Source organism: Dromaius novaehollandiae, chromosome 4 (genome assembly GCF_036370855.1).
Source record: "Dromaius novaehollandiae isolate bDroNov1 chromosome 4, bDroNov1.hap1, whole genome shotgun sequence".
In the NCBI taxonomy this organism is placed as follows: Eukaryota; Metazoa; Chordata; class Aves; order Casuariiformes; family Dromaiidae; genus Dromaius; species Dromaius novaehollandiae.
The window spans coordinates 78,349,707-78,369,407 of NC_088101.1; the positions used below are offsets into that span (position 1 = coordinate 78,349,707).

A 19,701-nucleotide genomic window follows, 5' to 3' on the forward strand; every position below is an offset into this window, starting at 1 on the left:
GCGGAAAGCGCCTCGGCAACGCGGCCTGCGGCCACCCCGCCGCCACGGCGCCGCCCCTGAGGCAGCCGGTCGCCCCGCGGGCGCCGCCGCTGAAGTAAGTGCGCGAGCGCCGCAGCCGCGGCCCAGCCCCGCGCCCCGGGGCGACCGCGCAGGCCCGCAGCCCGGCGCTGCCCGGTGCCGTACCTGGCTGCGCCCGCCGGAGCCCGGCGCCGCTCCTCGCGCTGCGGCAGCCCCCGGCCGCGGCCGCCGGGGCCCCGCGCCGCCCGGCCCGGCAGCGTTGCTAAGGGGCGCGCGGGCTGCTGGGAGCTGTAGTTCTGCCACGCGCACGTTTTCGTGACGCAGAAGGGCCCGAGCGAGGGGAAAGAACTACCCGGCGGGGAAAAAAGATGGCGGCGATTGTTTGCCGCCGTTGCCGAGCAACTGTTCCCCCCCGCCTCGATTTTCGTGACCACGAGAGACTAGAAACTACGCAGCCAGTTCCCGAGCACTTGAACGAAGCTGACTGCAACAATTAGAGGAGTCTTACCGTGACCCAGACACGCTCAGCTTTGCCCTGTGAGAGGACTACAAGTCCCGGCATGCACCGGGCCACGGTGCGTTCCACGGCCCCTCCGGCCCTGGGGCGTGGCATGCTGGGGCGTGTAGTCTCCCCGCCCCCTTCTCCCGTTACGCAAATGAGCAGCTGAGTGGGAGGGCTGAGGCCGCCGCGGGGCCGTCCCGGGTCGCGATCCGATTGGTCGCGGGCCCGGGAGCCGACGCGGAGGGAGAGAGTGGGCCTGCCCGTGCGCATGCGCCGGGCGGGGGAGCCGCTGCCGGGAGCGGGCGGCAGCGCAATGTTTTGGGGGCTGTCAACGAGGAGAGGCGCCGTCGGTGCCGGCCGCCGGTGCCTGGGCTGAGGGGAGCGCGGACCTCGCGGCGCCCGCGCTCCGCGGCGGGCGGCAGCCTCTGCCCTTGCCTCGCAGCCGTGGGGCGGAGCAGCGGCGTTTGGCAGCGCCGGCGAGTAGCCCGGCGGGAGGCAGGGCTCGCCCCGGTGCCCCGCGCAGCCTGCGGCGCGGGCGAGCAGCCGCCAGCCCCGGTGGCAGCGTCCGGCGGGCGGCACGCTCCGCGAGGCGGCGGCCGCGGTGATGATGAACAGGTTCAGAAAGTGGCTCTATAAACCCAAGGTAAGTTGCGCGGAGCCGCGTCCGCCGGCGCCGGGCGGGTCGGTGCCCGCGCTGCCGGGCGGCCGTTAGCGGGCGGCCGTTGGGTGACCGTTAGGCGCCCGCGCGGCCGCGGAGCGCCGAGGCGCCTTTCGGCACGGCCGTTCGCGGGGCAGCGGCGCCCCCCTTCCCTGCCGGGCGGGCTGCGGGGGAGGGTCGGGGGGGAAGGAGCGGGCGCGCTGCTTTCTAGGTCTTTCCGGGCAGCGGGGAGCCCTCGGCGGTGCTGCGCAGCGAATGAAGGTGACTGGGGGGTGCGCGGCGGTGCCTCCCTTTGTGTGGCGGTTTCTGGGGGGCCCGGGGCGCTCGGCAGGGCTTGCTGGGGACCCGCTGCCCTCCTCTCTGTGCCGCCGTCATCCCGTGGTTTGTAAATTAAAGCGCTAAATTGAATATCTGGCAGGGGACTGTGTCCCTTGGCGCACAGACGCAGTACTTTGGTCGTATGTAGTTTCGTATCGAGACGTGTGTTGCGAGTTGCCGCTGTGAAGGTGATGTGAGGTTTGCGCAGAAACTGGATTAGCTTCGTTTATTTTCGGACGTGTCTCGCTGAACGCGGTCCGCTGTGGTTCTAGCGGCGGCGAAGCGGAGGAAGCCGAAAGGACTCGGATTTGCGAGGCACCTGCATTCAGCGGGCAGGAGAGGAGCCTTTGCCAGCGTGTCTGGAGCAGCTGCCCTGCTCAGGGAGGAGAGATGACAAAGCAGAGCATGTGCTTTATTGTTGTTTGGACCTGACAACAAAAGAGGCCGGAGGCGAGGGGAGCCTCTCCCTGGTCCTGGGTGTCTCCTAGGAGGACGCTCGCACTGAGGAGTCTCCAGAGCCACTGCAGACCTGCTGGTGCGCTCCTGGGAGGCTGTGCTTGCTCAGTGCGGGCTCCGCAGTTCGTAGGCAGGTCTCCGTAACCTCTGGATTTTCAGTTAAACTCGTGACAGCTGGTTAGTGTGGTTTGTACTCTGAACTTGGAGAGAGAGATTGGACTCTGTATTTTCCAGTGCTCCTGTTTGGTATTAATACGATCTGTGCATACGTGAGAACTTTTAAGTAAGAATTTTGTTTAATGGGTTCTGTAAATGCACATTTTCTGCCCTTTGTTCTTGCTTTTAAAGTCTTGGAAAAAATCCAAGAATCATAGCTTGTTTTATAATGAAATTATCTTCTGGTGTAAGTGAAATAACTGTCTAGAGAATGATCTTATCTTATATGTGATGGTCAGATCATATATGAAGACCACTACTGATTTTGAACATCTATAGTATACTGACTGCTGAAATGTCTCAACAAAAAAGGACAGTTATTCACTTTACGAAGTACTTCATTTAATTTTTTGTTCCTATGTGTCACTACCACCTATTTTTTCTTATGTTTTGGTTTCAATAATAATGTTAAGTCTCATATTTTTGTAAGTCTCTCACATGCGCAGTTTGTTCCCCCAAATAATAGCCAGTATGCTGGGATTAAAAAAAGGCTGCAAAACAAAAGTTCAAATTATGCTGGCTTTATGGTATTTTGTATGTAGTTACAACCCTGACCAGCACTGCTGAAGAATACCTACTTGTCTGATGCTGCTACAGACAACTGAAAGGCAAATTATTTAGAGATTAAGTAACTGAAAACACAGTAGCAAGTTGCGTGCAGCCATGTTGCCTTTAATAAACTTTGCTGTTTATTTTTTATACCAATGAGCAACTAAGAGAGGAACAGTTAAATGAACAAAAAGACAATACTTAAATTCAGAAGAAATCATTGCATTATATATCTTTTGTCACTATTTCTTTATTAAAACTAATTAGATTTCACACTGGTTTTCTTTTTAATGGAGATTTCATTTTTTAATGTAAAATTTATTTATGAGTATACTGTTTCTGTGTTGTAGACTTCGTATTTAGTACCCAAGATATGTATGAAATAGTATAATACTGTATTTTTCTGTATGTTTCTTATGGGTAAAGGAACTTTCCAAACCTGTCGCATGACATTGAGCCTCGTAAATTAGTAACATTTGTAGTCAAACCATTACCATTACTTTAAAAACAGCACTGTCTCATTTGTAAAGAAAGTTGTCTGAAATATAAGGAGCTGGGATGCACGTTTGTGCTTTCTTTGCAAATAGGTTTTGTGAGTTTCAGTCAGTTATTACATCACTTTTTGTACTCATACTATATTCGAAATGGGTTAATGTTCAGTATAATGTTATGTTTTCTTTCAGAAACAAGCATTCTTCTGATGTGTCTATTGAATCTTATGGATAATATAATTAAATACACAGAAGCTTGAATAACTTTTTTTGGTGGGGAGTAGGATTCAGGAGATTATATTTAGGGATGCTACTGAGACTATAACTTTTCAGGTTATACTGCTTACTTTCCTGTTTCTTCAGGGAATCCTAGGAATTCCAAGGACCCTTCCTGTAAGCTTGGTGGATTCCTCAGTCTATTTTGAAGTGTTGTTGAATACAGTGTATTTTGAAGATGACTTTTTTGGGTATTGATTCTTGTGGGAGCTATTACCAATAGTGATCTGTGTTGCTTGGTTATAGTATTCTTTTAGGTGCTAGAGATGTCAGGTGCATTTTATTAGTTATATTTTGCTTCTACCAACGATAATGTTTCTTTTGTAGTCTTCCAGATACTGATTTCATATAACTAGGATTTCTGCATGGCAGCGTGTTTTGATGGTACTGGGCATTTGGCCTAGTCTTTTGATTGCCATATACAGATAATTTTGAAGGTGGTAGGGGAACATGATTAGGAAGGTGCAGGAGATGATGACTTTAGAATGCATTAGATATACAGTACAGTCCATTCAGAAACCTGAATATGTGCTTTAGTTTAATCCCAGGGAAATTTTTATAATTCTACCACACAAAACAAAATCTGCAAACTAATTCAGCTTAATCCTTGTAAAATGGGAACACCAAGAATGGAATAGAACAGATATTGCCCTTCAAGATGGAGATAAAGCTAACAGTATCATGTTCTACTTATTGTAAAAGGCAGGGTCCTGCATCTGGGCAGAGACATGTATCTTGTAACTGCTACATCTCTGAACAAACTAAGGATGTGAGAAGAAATGTGAGTGTAGGGAAGTGGAATAGCTTGACTAATGTTGTGGGCATGTCACAACAATATGGCTTTTACATCCTTAAGCAGTATCTTACTGTCTGGCACTCTTCAGACTCTTCAGGTGTGCTTGTATACCCAGATTTTAACAGATTTAATGTCAATGGTAGGGGAAAGCAGAGAATGAAATCAATAGCAGTGGCATGATCTGTGTAGCTGTTAAGAGGAATTGCTTTTGACTGATGTATTGTAGACAGAGCAATGAGATGGTGTTTTTTTCTGTCCTCCTTTGTCACAAAGATTGTTCTTAGTTTTAGTGAGCGTTTTCCTTTTGGGGACTGCAGATTCAATGTACTAGGTTTTTGGAGGGGGGTTGGGCCTTTGGAAAAAGAGAGGATGCAGAGGAGCGATTGCAAGCAATTGTGCTCTTGAATTGCAGCACATTGGTGGAACAATGGTTGCTCTGTTTGACCTCCTTAGGACATTGCAGGCTTCTCTCAGGCAATGCTACCTTTTGAGAAAAAGGATGGCTCCTTCTAGATCGAAATATTTGTATGCATGCACAGATAGATATAACAGGAATAGTTCCCATCATTTCAGGGAACTTCTTATCTTGTACCTTTTGCTGTTAGAACATTCCACAGATGTTAGGGCAGAACTCGTTCACAGGCAGATTCTGAATATCTAGCAAAAAAGTGGAAACTGAATGGTTTTATAGAGTTCTGAAATGCTTTTGCTATCAAAAATATTCAGAACAATTTCCATAGATGTAGCTGCTTAAGTTTTGTGAGCGACTGGAAAGATGGTGAGTATTTAGCTCCCTGGTGCTAATGTTTTAAACTGAGCTCAAAACTGTTGATATTTTGAGAAGGACCAAATATTTTGAAAGAATTGTTTGTTTTTGACAAAAAAAAAAAAAATATCAAACAAACCTCTATCTCTAACCAAAACTCCAAGGTGATGTTTTTATCTGCTTAGTATAACAGACTAGGAAATCTTCAACGTATGCTTATTTTTCTGTATTTTTCTTTTTTTAACATATCACTTATTTCATGATATATATCTACAAATCTTAATCAGTTGTTACCCAAGGAACAAAAAGACAAAGAATAACTGCTTTTTTCAATCTTTTAGTTGTGCATTCACTACCATAACACCTTGCTCTTAGTTTCTTTTATGTAGTAAAAGAAGGGAAACTTCTTGTAATAGATGTTAAAGATCCTTAGTCTTTAAAATTCCCACAAAATTCAAAGCTTCAGTAGTTGAGACATTTTGTGGATGCTTTTTGCAGATTAAGTAACATTCACAAGGCTTGCATAAGCCTGGGTAGTTTGTTTTTTGTTGTTGTTGTTTTTTTTAAACATCCCTCTCATCTAAAATTGACCAAGGTACAGCTATACTGTTAACCTGTGTCCTAAATACAAGGCTGTATAACACCCATGGAGACATGTAGATATATGATCTCTGAAACACATGAAAAAGATCTACTGAGTATCTGCTTGTCAGTAAGTGTTCACTCATGGCTACAGATTGGAGCCGTTTCCACAAACGTATCCTCTCCCTAAAGTGCTTGGGGATAAGTTGCCACCCTCTTGGGTATTTATTTTGAAATATATATACATTTTTTAATCTGGTCATTACTTTCTTTAGTTGGATTAGCAGATGCATCTTCAAGAGAAGAGATTCTTGCTTCGTGTTAATGTGGTTCTTTGTAGTCTTTGAGAAATAACATTTGGGATGTGTGGAACTGCAGGGAGTTGGAGAAAGGCACTGTGCAGACACAGAAACAAGCTTTCTCTTTTATCAGGGTCCTCTTACTAAGCTGCATTTTATGACAGGAAGCCATAGCTAGTAATAATTGCTATTAATAATAATTATTAAAGAACATTGATAAAAGGATAGATATGGTAGTTTGAAACAAGGCTTTAAAGCATGAAATAGTAAATGGATGTCTTGGAAGAGCATCCCATGCAAGTAAGCAGATGAGAGAATGTTTCCAGGAGATAGAGTAATCCCCTAATGTACAGAGATGAGAGCCAGTGGCAAAATTTTTTGATCAAATGACCTTTAGCAACTTCTGCATTACTTTGCACATGGGTTAAGTTAAAAAAAAAATCCTAGGTTCCTAGGTGGGTGTTAAGCAAAGCAAACAGTGCACATAAGAGAATCTTGCTCAGTAGTGCTGTCAGGCTTTCTTTGTGATGGAGCTGATTCAAAAGAACAAAAGGAGAGGGGAGAAATGAAAATGACTGTGCAAAAAATTGACATGGTGTATGTGACAAAAATCTTAGAAATTGTGGAAATAACTGAAACTTCAGTGGTAAATTAAGGTATTTCAAATCAACTTCACTTTGCTTGCTTTGACACTGGAAGTGACCACACCACATGCAGTGCAAGACATAATTCAAAACTTGTGTTTATCATCCTTCATGTCAAGAAGCATTCCCCTATCTGTTGATGGATCATCTGACAATTACTGTATGTTGATATGAAATCACATGTCTTCTTGTAAAACATTGATTTTTACTCTTCCCATAGAAAAACAAAGCAATTAAACAATTCTAGTTTATTATTTTATATTGTTCAGTTAATATACAGATGCTTCAAAGCATGTAAGGTATACAGTGCAGAAAAATGAGTCCTGTGAATCTTGGAACTTACTGCTGAACCAGGAATGTGTGGATAGGCTTCATCGAGCTGCTGGGCATCAATGACTAAAGAGCAAAATATGTTCTTTTTCAAATAGCGATATGAAGGGTGTTTCAAGCTTAGGGGTCGGTGTGCAATCAGGAATAAGTGAGAAACGATGCAAATAGTCAGAGCTGAAATTTGTTTGGAGTGTAGGAAAAAGTTGGTTGTGAATAGGAAAAGAGGAAGAAGAGCTTTGAAGATGCAGAATAGAAATACGAACTTTTGGTAGAGGAAGGGAACATTGTAAAAAGATTAAATATATAGTCTTGAATATATGCTTAGCTTCACATATTGCAAAGAGCACTTTTAAAGTTGGGTCAGTAGAATGAGATGCAGGATGAAGAAGGATTATCTTAAGCAAGGTATTTTGGTGGACTGAAAAGGTCGGAGATGAAAAAAGATGAAGCTATCGGGGTAGCCAAGCAACTTTTGAGACTAATTTTGAGGAAGATGGTGGAAAAGGATAGGTGATACTATAGGGTGAAAGGTAGAAAGAAGCTGGTATCTCATTTTAGTTACGATTTTCGAGTCTTAAGTGAAGTATTTGTTCTCTGCAGGAGAGAACTAGAGCAAGTTTAGTCTTGGGGAAGAATGTCATACTCTTCAACCAAATAGTTTTATTTGAAAGAAGAGGGGAAAAAATTTACTGGTGTCATATAGTAAAAAGCCTTTGAGCACAGCTGTTTGTGAAGAAAACTTGGTAGTTACTGCAATATTTCTGTTAACGTTTAATGACTTTCAAAGAGACAGAAGAATTGGGTGTTTTTGTTACTTAGGGAGACAATACTTACTGGATTTTTGACAATCTTCACTATTTTCATGATCAGCTCGTTGATCTCAGTTATCTGCTTAATTATTCTTGTTGCTGCTGTCTGATCAGAGGCTGCAGCTATTGAACCATATGAAACAGTAATTTTGATCAAAATCCTGGAGAAGGCAACTTACAAATGAGTATACATTATTCTACTTCTAGGTTTCACATGCAGAATTGCTTCATTTTAGAAGCACCATCTAGTGGTTTGAATGCAAGTGTTGAAACCAGTAGTTCTTCACTGTTTGTTCTAGTTCCGCAGCTGACTGATAATGGCTGACTGACTGATAATTACCTGAAATCCTATTGTTTTAGTCTTGATTTATCTGTATCTAAATAAGGGAAATAGGTAACTCTGGCAGTTGTCTATTAAGAGAATTGCTTGGTTGCACTGAAGTACTCCAAAATTAGAGAAATACACACACCTCACAAAACTGTTTTTGCTGTGGTTTACTGTAAGCACAATCATAGCATATCAGAACAAAGGTCCATCCAGTCTGGTGGTTATCTCTTTCTCTGTGTCCTGTAAAGAGATCCCTAGGGAAAAAAGATGAGATGAATGGAAAGTGATATTTCCCCTGGGCTTTCTTTTAGACTCATGGTAGTCTGCATCTTAGGAGCTTGCTGAACTGCATGTTGTACTCTTATAATTTAATAGCCTGGTAACATTTTTTCCTTAAACTGTCTAATCATTTTTCAATCCATTTGTACTCCTGGCCTCTGTAATGACTACTGGTGCTTAAAGCCAAGTTTTATGCTAGTGAGGTAAGCATTTTTTTGGTAAGCTTTTTCAGGTATCCATCAGTGTTCTGTAATGTGTCCTTTGTCCTGCTGCCCATCTTCCACTTTTTCTCTTTGAAATTTAATTTAGATATTGAGATTCCCTCTTTTCCTATCGCCTGATGCTTGTTATTGCAATTTAGGAAAAAATACCTTTTAAGGATCACAGTGCATTCTCCCTGGGTTCTTTGAAAGAATGACAATGCCAAAAAGACTGCATTGGATCATGGAACTTTTAAAATAGATGCTACTAATACAGCCAACTCTCTAGGTGAAAAACTGAATTCTTTGGAAAGTTGGTGTGATGCTTTTTCTGGAAGGTGGGAATTCCCACCATCAGCTGGCTCTCTGACCTCTGTGAATTAAAGGTGGTTGAAACTATAGTAACCAGATGCTCAGGGTGTTCCTCTTTTCTACTTTGTGCTCATCTAATTTTCACCTTCATTTGTAAACCTGTTAATGTATAAAACATTTTTTTGAAATTCTGAGGTTCATCAGATGTGCAGAAAATCAGATTATTCAGTTTATTGTTTCCTCCCACTAGAGAGATGCTGTAGAGCTGAGCATGAAAGGGGTCTTGCATGTTTGTCTACACATGGCTTTGAGTGGATGTTTCTCATGAAGGAATCTTTTCTAGGAGTGCTGTGGGCTCTCATATCAGTGTGTTGCTCTGTCTCCTGTAAGCACCAGTGTTTTGGCTGAAACCTCACATTGCTGAGTGCATGCATGCATGCATTCCATTGCCATACGTTATTTGTATGGTAACAGCACTCAAACTCCAGCAATTGAACTAAGAGCATATCAGCATGCTTCTTATAAATCCTATGAATTCTCTCAAAGCACTGTCAGCTTTTACCTTATTTTCAAGATTTCTGTATATATATAGTGCCTGCACTTCTGAACATATTATTTAATGTTTTTGTAAAGTATTTCTATAAAGCTGGATTAGCATACCTGATCTAGTTGACAGCCTTACAAAAAATGTCTGGACACAGTTCAAGTAATGTCATTTTATGGTGCAGCTTGGAAGCCCTTGTTGAATAAGGAAGAGTTAGTAGGATGTAAGGAGTAGGGAAAAAATGTAAAGGGTTGTAAAAACAAATCTTGTCTTGAATTCATGACTTATTTTGCCTTGTATTTTAAAGGTATTGTGTAGGTCATTGTTGGTAACTGACTTTGTTCCTTTTCCTCAGCCATGATTGGTGCATGTTCATCCTTGAACACAGTTGCTTGGTTTCATCCAGGTAGTTCCTACAAGGGCGTATGGTGCTGTTGGTGAAAATATATTGCATTTTTGTAAGTGGATGTGTAGGATCCATTGACCCATTACATCATTGCGAAGATGTGTCAGGATGTTTTCTATTTATTTTCTGTCAATTTGGTATTTATGCTGAGGAAGTTTACTTCCAAGATCTGGTTGACTTTTTTGAAGATTAAAAGTAGCAGCGGGTTATTTAAAGATGTGATCTTCCTTTGTATTTCGTAGCTATCTTGCAATTTTAGGATTAAGATCCAGTATAAGAAGATATGTGGTGATCACCAGTGAATAATTGAAAGCGGGCGGGTTATTTGATGTGTCCTGTATTAAAAAATGCATACTGCTTGCCTACAGGTGTTTACTGCCTCATTATCTTTATGCTGAAGTGCATACTGAGTGTTTTCTTCAGAGCTGATGTGTCCATTTTGAAGGGTCTGGCTTCAGATATAAGGGATTTGGGGAGATTAGTTTTTGTGGAGGTATGTCGATCAAAGATTTATTGTATATTGATAACATTTTTGGTAATTGTATTGTCTAAGAAGTTGATGAGGTTGAGTATTTTCTGAGGAAAGGTAGATTATATCCAGAGCAAATATCTTCAACTTTCACTTAGCTTGGTATTTTTGCTTAGGCTATGTCATACCATATTCTGTGTCCAAAAGTTTTTTTGATGTTTCTTATGGTATCTGTTAGCCCAACAAAAGTGTTACTTCCTCCTATAAAGTCATGTATCTTTTAATGCATTTTAAGATATGGAACAAAGATGCAACTTCTTTGAATGCCTCTTTAAAATGAATGCTAAGTGAATGCCTCTTTAAAAAGCCACAAGGTATACTTTTCAGTGTAAACAATTAGAAAAAGGTTTTTTTTACTCAACATTAGAAATGTCCTGTTAATTTCTTGGTATTTTGTGTGTGTGTGTATACACACTGTTCTGATGTTGACAAATAAATGGAGATAATTGAAGATGCCTAGTGTGCTTTTGATTCCTACATGAAACAAGTCCATTGTTTAAAAAACTTAATAAGTGCTGGTCAAGTCAGCTACGCTTAATCAGCTTAGACAAAAATGTACATCTGAGATATATTCATGCTGCCATGAGTTCTCCTGAAGAGTTAATAGGTGGCAACCTTTCATCCCAGAAATGTTAGTTTTAATGGAAGGAAGCCAAACACAATCTCTTCTTAAGCCTGGAGTTGTCTGTTTTCTGTCAGGTCCAGCAATGAAATGCTGTGAGGTTGGTTTCAGGTCTTTTTTCTTAGAATACATGTATATACTCTATATATCCACACATGTAACACACATGCACGTATGTATGGATGTTTGTCTATGTAAAAAGCTTTTGTGCAGCATCTGTGCATCTTTCAAGTACAAATGATTATTCTTCGTAGCTTTCAAATAGAGGACTGAGACAAAAAGGTTAGATGACCTTGTTCAGTGCCCTCAAATGCAAGTCAGTAGCCAAAAAAAGCTTGATTGGGGATTTCTTATCCATCTTTTTTCCCCTCTCATTCATCACTTTTCCCTGTCCACTACATTACATGAGATTATTTTTCCTTTTAGGTTACAGTACAATAATGTTTTTACAGCTGAAACAGAGGACCAGATTGTATGTGCTTTGCTATTCAAAGATTGGAGTGCAACTTACTGTTGCCATATGTTGAGATTCACTGTCCAATTCTTGCTTACTAATGAGAACATATGGGAGATAGGTAATAGTGATTCTCGACTATTAATTAATCATGTTTAAGCCAATGCCTCACTTCCTATGCCTTCAGTCAGTTCTGTCTATTGCCTTTCCCATCTCCCCCCTTGTGGTAAAATCGCTGGTGTATATTGGCATTACAAGGCTTCTGGGGAGAAATGTTTTCTTCTACTGAAACACTTCTGTAATTTGTGTGTGTGTGGGAGGGGATCTTCCAATACAATACCTATCAATGAGCCTTAAGTGCAAGGTAGAGAAAATTCATTTAATCGGAGTGGTGTATTTTGTTTAAAGATGTTAAATTTGGTTTGTGTAAAGTTAAATTGATGATATGGTAAATGCCAAAAAAATATGAACTGAAAATGTCTCTTCAAAATGCTAGTATCAGTGATGTATATAGGCTTTGCAATGTTATATTAGAAGTGTTATCAGGAATGGCTAAACTCAACCTTTGAACTTGCTTGCTACAAATTCTTTTGCTGGAATATGAGTCTGTTGATAGTGACTCCATATCAGAAGTCTTATTACCTAACTCTGCTCTTATATGCTGTTTATGACTCCCTTCTTTTACTGGTTAATAGGCAACTTGTCTATTATAATGAATTGTTTTGTAAAATACTGTAAGATATGGTTAAATATATTTGTGTGGTAATGATCCCTTCTGAGCAAAAGGAGTCGTTGATTTTGGTGGTGTTAGTGTATGGCCTACTGAGGATCTTTGTATGTTTCTCTCGTGAATTTGAAATCAACCTAAGACAATACTGCTTCTGCTGAAAGGGCCAGTTTTGACAGTCCCCGGTCCTTCAGCTTCTGGCCGGCCATGTGCTCTTATCTTCTCCACACTGTTAACATTAGAAATTGTGCAGCTCTGTTTTTCTTTGGGTCAGCTTGCTGACACAGCTGGAAACTAATTTTATTTTTTTCTTTATGTTGTTTAGCAGAGTTAGTTGTCAGCTTGATCAGGGAGAGGGACAGCGCGATCTCCTCTTTTGGTGGCAACATGGTCTTTATATTGTCTTATGCCAGTTGTGAAATTGCATTTTTCAGTGTCTTTTGTGTTCATGTCTTATGATGTATTTATAATATAAATCAATAGAATGAAACCTTAATCCAAAGATGTAAACATTTAGGTTGTACGCTTGACATGCCTCTTTCTGTTGCTCCTCGTTCGAGCAGGGAGCAGTTTGAAACCCAGGTCAAGTATACATGAGACTAACAGTAGGACGTGTGACGAAATGTTTTGCTGTAAAAACACAGGCCCAGCTAGTACCATTTTTAGGTGACACTAAAGTACAGACCATGTAGAAAATGTTAACATAAGTTATCTTGCAGTGACAATGCACAGATAACATTTGCTGGAAGCAAAATTCAGCCGAAAGTGAGCTATGAAAGGGCAGGGTTTTCACAATCTTAAACTATTTAACTCTTTGAGCTGGCTGCTCTTTTCAACAAGAATTGTGAAGGTATTAAAGAACTTAGTTATTAATGCTCTATTGTCTGCTTGGCATGTCTGTTTTCCATTTCAAGTTCATTTCAAGAATTGTCAAACCTAGAATTTTCTAATTTGGATCTTGGAGCCAGTAAAGTGAATGATCAGCTAATTATGCTAATTCAACATTTTTCAATTAATTTCAATGGTTTTAAAAGCCTTTCCTTTATTTAATTTTCATCAGCTGGCTCAGAATTAATATGTTTAAATGGTAGTATTATCAGACAATGTTACATTTTTCATTGTGTACTTACTGGAATGAGAGATTTAAGAGAACTGCAAGAAATGAGAGAAGTGCAAATTCTTGTTAATTTAATTTTCACTGAAAGAGCAGTAGTCTTTTATCTGTGTTTTGCTTGCAAGCTAGCAAATAAAATATCTGTAAGGGAATGCCGTCCTAAATATAAAAATAAGGTCTGGGATGCAGAAGCAGAGGTAATCTTGTTGTGAATTGTTTGTGAATTGTAAAACACTATCTGCATCGGCCACTGAATTCCATGTGTGAGCTTTATAGCTCTTTTTGCAACCACTCAAAATCACTAATAGTTCTGCTATTTGTGAGGAGTTATTCTTAAAGCAGCAGAAATTTCTTCTAGGGTGGTTCTTTACTTAAGCAACGGTGGAGCAGTATGGACTGCAATATTGCCGTATATGTTTTTGCATATATGTGTGCCTGCTTTCCCCACTCTACATGAATAGATTTCCAATGTGTTAGACCGATGAGGAGCACTGAGGTATCTCATATCTTAGATGCAAGAAAAAGGTGAAATTGTGGAGAAGTGCTGTCTCCCTAGATGTTATTCCCATTCAGAATCCCATCTGCTGGAAGCAAGAATTTCTGTGATTGGCATCACCTTTACCTGTGGATAAAACTGTATTAAGGGAAGTCTAATCTTAACCTACCTTTAAAACTATTTTTAGGGCATTTTTTCCAAATTCTGATTACCTCTGAAAAATGGATGAATGATTTTTCTGAGGAACATGGGGATGGAATAGAAACTGTCTAGAAGGTGTGTTGGAGCACCCTCTGCAGCCTCGTTTAAGTGAGCTTTGTACGCTTCTGGTGGTAACAGCATGAATATCCGAAAGGAAGAATCCAGGTACTTTATACTGTTCTACAGACTCATCAAAATACAATGCCAAATCCTTAGGGAAAATGATTAATTAGCGTATTTTAGACCTTTTGTGTCTACTATTCTAGTGTAACTCTTGAAAAGAAAGCTCTTGGCAGTTTTTGTAAGTTCACTGCAGTTCAGGTTGAAAAGTAAAGAATACCGGGTCCAATGCAAATTGCATGAATTAGTTCTGTATGACAAATTATAATGCTGTTTAATAAACTGGGGAAAAAAGCTTAAGAAGAACTCCCCTTTTGAAGTGCTCGTTTACTCCCTTGCGATCACAAGTTTCCAAGATTTGGTAACTTGTTGCTTGAAAGCTACCCATTCAGCAATAGAGAAATCATTGGTGTCGTGCTGGGACGTTGTTTCAGGTCAAATTGGGAAAGAGTGTGGCCAAGCGTACTGCCAGTGCTGTGGGTTTTTTGTTTTTGTTCTTTTGTTCTGGGGTTTTTCTTGCAAACTTCCCCCCCCCCCAGTCTGCTGTTCAACAGCTTAATTTATCACTTCATGAGCTGCAGTAGTTAGGCTACAAAATAATGTGTCACATGATGTGCAAGACTGCCTAACTGACCTGTGAACATCTTGCGATTTATTTTCCTAGGTGAATACTGTTTTTAACATATACCAATATTTTATTTTTTTCATAACATCTTACTAAATCAATATCACTAGGTATATACCAGGATCATGTGAAGCTTTTTCAGTCTGTCTTTAGTATCTTTAGAAGATTGCTTCAGAATCTTGTGACAGCAACTAATGAGAGCTCATGAAGCACATGGGAGTCTTCTCTGCATTGTCTATGCAGAACACCCTTATTTTAGTAAAAGTGATATTTTTGTAACTTTCATACAGGATATTTAAATGCAATGCAGAAAGCCATTTATTTTTGCCTGGCATCATCTGATGTGTCTAGAAATTGATTGTAGGTGACCGATAAGTTTCAAACAAGTACCTTTAATCCTAAAATACTTACCAAACCATTGAAATATAGCTTTCTCTGGAACTGGGGTGTGGAGTCAAACAGAATGATACTCCAACAGTTAACTGCTATCACTTATTATTCAGGCACTCCAAAACATACTTGCATAGACAGATGTCTAATTGTTGCCCTGTATGTTTCAATCTGTCTAAAGTTAAAGCTTAACTGCGGATATCTTAAGGTCATGACTTCTGTAACTTTAAGTCTGATTTTTTTGCTGTGATTGCAGAGTTGGAACCCCTGGAGTTTTCTTTTCCCTCCAGGTATGTCTTCCTGGTTACTAGCTGTCACTGGAAGATGTTTCTTCTTCTGGCATCTACAATACTTACATTCAAGTCAGGCTGTGCCTCTTTCGTTGAGGCACATTCTGTTATGCTTAGGCAGACTTAGAACGGCATGTAGGGAAGCTGGGTACTGTCCCCAGTCTTCTAGCTTTAAGACAGGCCATGCTGTTGATTTGAAGAATGCCTGGTGTTAGCCAGGCTGCTGTTCCATTGCCATTTGTGCAAATTCAGCTTAGATTCTCCTCAGACAAGTCTGGAGCCAGCTCTAAAGAAATGTTGGGTCATGGTAAAAAGAACAAATCCATGACAACTTTTTACTAAGATTGTTTTAAACTGTTGTGTTACCGCATCCCAAATTACCTGGAAATTGTCTTAAATGAAGTTAATTCATTGCACTTGAAAGTACATATGTACACAATCCGAAATAAACAGCACAATTCTAGATGCTCATAAAAGGCATGTGAGAGGAAGTGGGGAGGAAGAGTTGCATGTTTGGTCTACAAGATGTTAAAACTGAAAGGTCTGTCTCTTGGAGTTCCTTATCTGCCCCATATGTTCAGAGACAAATTTTTGTAGACTTCACAGGCTGTATGTGTCAGAGGGACCATCAAGCTTGTGTATGTAGTTCTTTTTCTTGCAGCTATTGCACAGCTTTTTTTGGTTTCAGTTTCTTTGAGTGAAAATGTATTTCTTGTTAACTTATTGAGGAAGTCACCTCCATGAAATGAACTGGCTTGCTTACTTTGGTGGTACAGATGTTGTTTTCACTATTTACAGCAACTTTAGTGTTTCATTGGCTTATGTTAGCTCACTGAGGAATTAGAACTTCTCTCCTTATGCCTGAATATTCTTTCTGTGTCTCAGTGCAAGGTGTCACTGTAAGTGGAACTATATCATTTTTTATTAAATAATTAAACACAGATATGAGATTAATGCATACTGCTTACTAGTGGATCTTGATTGACATGCCATTTTCAAGTGACTGATCCTGAGAGTCTCTGAGAGATGCAGTAACACTCTGCAGCTGCTTTCTTAGGAATGGCTTTGAGGAAGCTGGTTGCTCTGGAAGCTTTTGAACACATTTGTACCCGTGCTTCAAGAAAAGACATATACAAGGAAGAGAAAAGGAAGATCAAACCAACTCTGAACCGTGCTCACTGTCTTTTTTGAGAGTGATTTAGTCAGAGGGAGAGTGTGACTTAGCACGAGTTACCTTTTCCTTTGTTGTATCCCATTCTCAGTTTGTTGTACAGAGCTGCTGAATCCTGAACTCAGCAAGCCTCTCTCCAGGCTCTAAAGGAAGAATTGCCTGGCTTTGAATAATGATATTATATAGTAGCTTTCTGTACCTCATAGGTGGATTTGTAACTGCACAAAAATTACAGAATGGGTGAGGTTGGAAAGGTCCTGTGGAGATTATATAGTCCAGCCCTCCTGCTCAAAGCAAGGTTACCTAGCGAAGACTGCCCAGGATCGTGTTCAGTTGGATTTTGAGTATCTCTAAGGATGGAGATGCCACAGCCTCTCTGGGCAACCTGTTTGATCACCCCCAAAAGCATATTTTCTTATATCTAAATGGAATACCTTGTATTTCAAATTGTGCCCATTGCCTCTTGTCCTTCCACCGGATACCACTGACAAGGGTCTGGCTCCATCTTCTTTACACCCTCCTCCCATCGTTTATACACATCCCTTGCCAGATTCAACTCCAGGTGGACTTGGCTTTCTTAACCCCATCCCTGCATGCTCGGACAGTGTCTCTGCATTCCTTGTGGCTCACCTGTCCCTGCTTCCACCTCTTGTATGCTTCCTGTTTACGTCTGAGTTGCAGGGAGCTGCTTGTCCATCCATGCAGGCTTTCTGCAACCTTTGCTCAACTTCCTGCTTGTCAAGATGGACCATTCCTGAGCTTGGTCCAGCCCTCCCGGACCCTTGTTCTCTTCAGGGGTGTATCCCATGGGATTCTTCCAAGCAGGTCCCTGAACAGAGGCTGCAGTTTTTGTCCGAAGTCTGGGGTTTTGATCTTTCTTTTCACCTTTGTAAGAGCTCCATGAGTTTGTAAATAGATACAAATAATATACTACAATATTAATGTCATAAAAATCTGGCTTTGGAAGAGAATTCTTACACTGTAGCTCTGAGGCAGAATGTATACCAAATGTACCTAGTCCATCCCTGATTTAAGTTTGCCTAACTTGTTCTTCAAGTCTTGCAATAAAAATAGCTTGCACCATCTCTTTGAGCATCTGGTATTCCTCTGCCTTGCAATTGGTTCCTGTACAACACAACCTCAATCACTTATCCTGCAAAATAATCTAGTTTCTTATTTTTTTAATCCCAAAGAGAGTTGGGGGAGGAAAAAAAGATCTTTCATAGCCTTTTTTCATGCTTGGAACAGTGTTACTCTCTTTTCTTTTTTCTTTTTCTCCCTTGCAGTAAGCAAGCTTCCCTGCCCTCCCTCCACCCCCCACCTCCTTTCCCAAAACAACTTCATAGGCTGTGGTTTTTGAAACCTCTTATTTTTGGTGTTCTTTTCTGCTCTGTCTCCAGTTTGAGATGTAGTTCTTCTATACAGCTTGATTGACAGGGCTTCAACTAAGGTATCAAAAGTGCTGCATGGACTAGAATGTATATCTACAGTGACTTACATATGATGCTTTTTGTGGTGTTATGACATTGATTTATATTCAGTTTATGATATTTTAAAATTAGCTGAACCTTCTTTGCATTCCTCATTTATTAGACATTCTTTCTTCTTGAGTCCTTTCCTCTTTGCAGTTTTGTACAGTATTATCCTATTGTTTTTTGGATCAGGTCTGCTAGGACTGCGAGCTTTACTTGCTGAGGCAGTTGACCCAATCTGACAGCTCACTGTGGTCATTTCACCCTCTGCGTCGCTCCCACTGCTTCCCCAGTGTTGGCGGTGGCATTTGTTAGGAGCCTGTGCTGAGCTGACTCAGCCAGCCTTGCAGAAAACTGTTTGGGGGTTAGTAGGGAGAACTAACCTGGTCTCTTTCCACTCTACTTGGAAAGCATTTTTTTTGCCAGATTAGCTGACTGAATCAGTTTAGCAGGGAAAGGCCCAATGAGCTGAAGTTGGTGCAGGAACTTCATGGTAGCCAGCCAGGTATGCAGAAGTGAGGGAGGAGCAATCGGAGAAATGGGATTATGCTTTTGGCGTCAGCAAGTTGTAAAGTTCACCAGCAGAACTGAGATAGTTTATTCTAACACAAATTCTATTCCAAAGTGTCTTCCATGCCTTAATATAATCTCCACGTAAGTGGACTATCCACACTTTTTTTTTTTTTTTTTTAAGCTGAATAGAATCAGGCCCATGACACCACTTGAAACACACTTGGGTTTTAACAGCAGATAGTATATGCTTTAAGGTACACAATTAGTTTCTCTCAGGGCAATTTTATCTAGATCATGTTTCTTTAGTTTGTTTTTAAAAATGTCAAATGGGACAGCATGAAAAGGTCTAGCGAGTTAAACAGGTACTTCTCCTCCTCCTGTATTTGCTAGACCAGAGATACTTTTGAAGAAGGGAATTAGATTAATTTTGTATGATTTTTCTTTGATGCAACAGAATGATGTTGGCAGTTTATTAACTTACTGTCCTTTCTGAACTTCCAAACTGATGCTTTAGTAGTTTTTTTGAATATCTTTCTAGGCATCAGCTTACGCTAAGTTGTCCATAATTCTCTGAATTGGTCTCCCTTCCTCATCTCGGTAAAAGAGTTTTTTTGATTTTTATTCTCCAGTTTTTGTTAGTGTTCTCTACTCTTCCAGGAGGTGGTATCTGGCTCACTTTTTGAATATTCTAGGGCAAATTTCATTGGGTAGTACATGTCTGAATAATATTTGGATTTTTAAAAATAGTTTATTTGATAAATCTTCTGTGTTGCTTTCAGCACCGAAAGACACACCTTTTTCTGGGCCTTCTTGAGTTTCTTGTTAAAGATAACTTGTTGGTACTCTTCGTGTTGTAATATTAGAGAAATGAACATTTCCAGTGCTTTGGGTTCATGAACTTACAAAGCACAATTAAAACCTGCACATTCTTTCATATTGAATGAGATTGCCTCAAGCCAAAAGCAGAAGGGAAATGAAGATCTGAGAGATGCCCTAAATGCACATGAAGTAACCAAAGCCATTGAATAAGGCAGTAAAGGAATATATTTTCTTTTTCTATGCAAAAATGTCAGAAAATAAAAAGGCCAATTTTTTTCAGATGCTTTAATGAGAGAGGACAGTTTTTAACAGCTAATTTTCATATTCATTCAGTGACTAGAATTGGATGATCTGACCGTATACCTTGCAAAATGTTGAT

The 19,701-nt window shown here is 40.7% G+C and overlaps 2 protein-coding genes across 7 annotated transcripts in view; one reads left to right on the top strand and one right to left on the bottom strand.

The window, feature by feature from the left end:
* Positions 1–321, bottom strand: part of CFAP99 (cilia and flagella associated protein 99) — a 60,661-nt gene extending 60,340 nt beyond the window's left edge. For both annotated transcript variants that reach the window (XM_064511520.1, XM_064511519.1), the window contains exon 1: positions 184–321. The gene's annotated coding sequence lies outside the window, so the exon portion shown is untranslated. The remainder of the gene's footprint in view (positions 1–183) is intronic.
* Positions 322–743: 422 nt separating this feature from the next.
* The window catches only part of ZFYVE28 (zinc finger FYVE-type containing 28), a 158,393-nt gene continuing 139,435 nt past the window's right edge, over positions 744–19,701 (top strand). For 4 of the 5 annotated variants that reach the window (XM_064511521.1, XM_064511522.1, XM_064511523.1 and 1 more), the window contains exon 1: positions 745–1,163. In XM_064511521.1, the coding sequence (XP_064367591.1) occupies positions 1,125–1,163 (39 nt within the window). In that variant the 5' untranslated portion in view covers positions 745–1,124. Of the gene's footprint in view, positions 1,164–19,701 lie in introns of all 5 variants that reach the window. The other variant, XM_064511525.1, reaches the window with a different exon arrangement.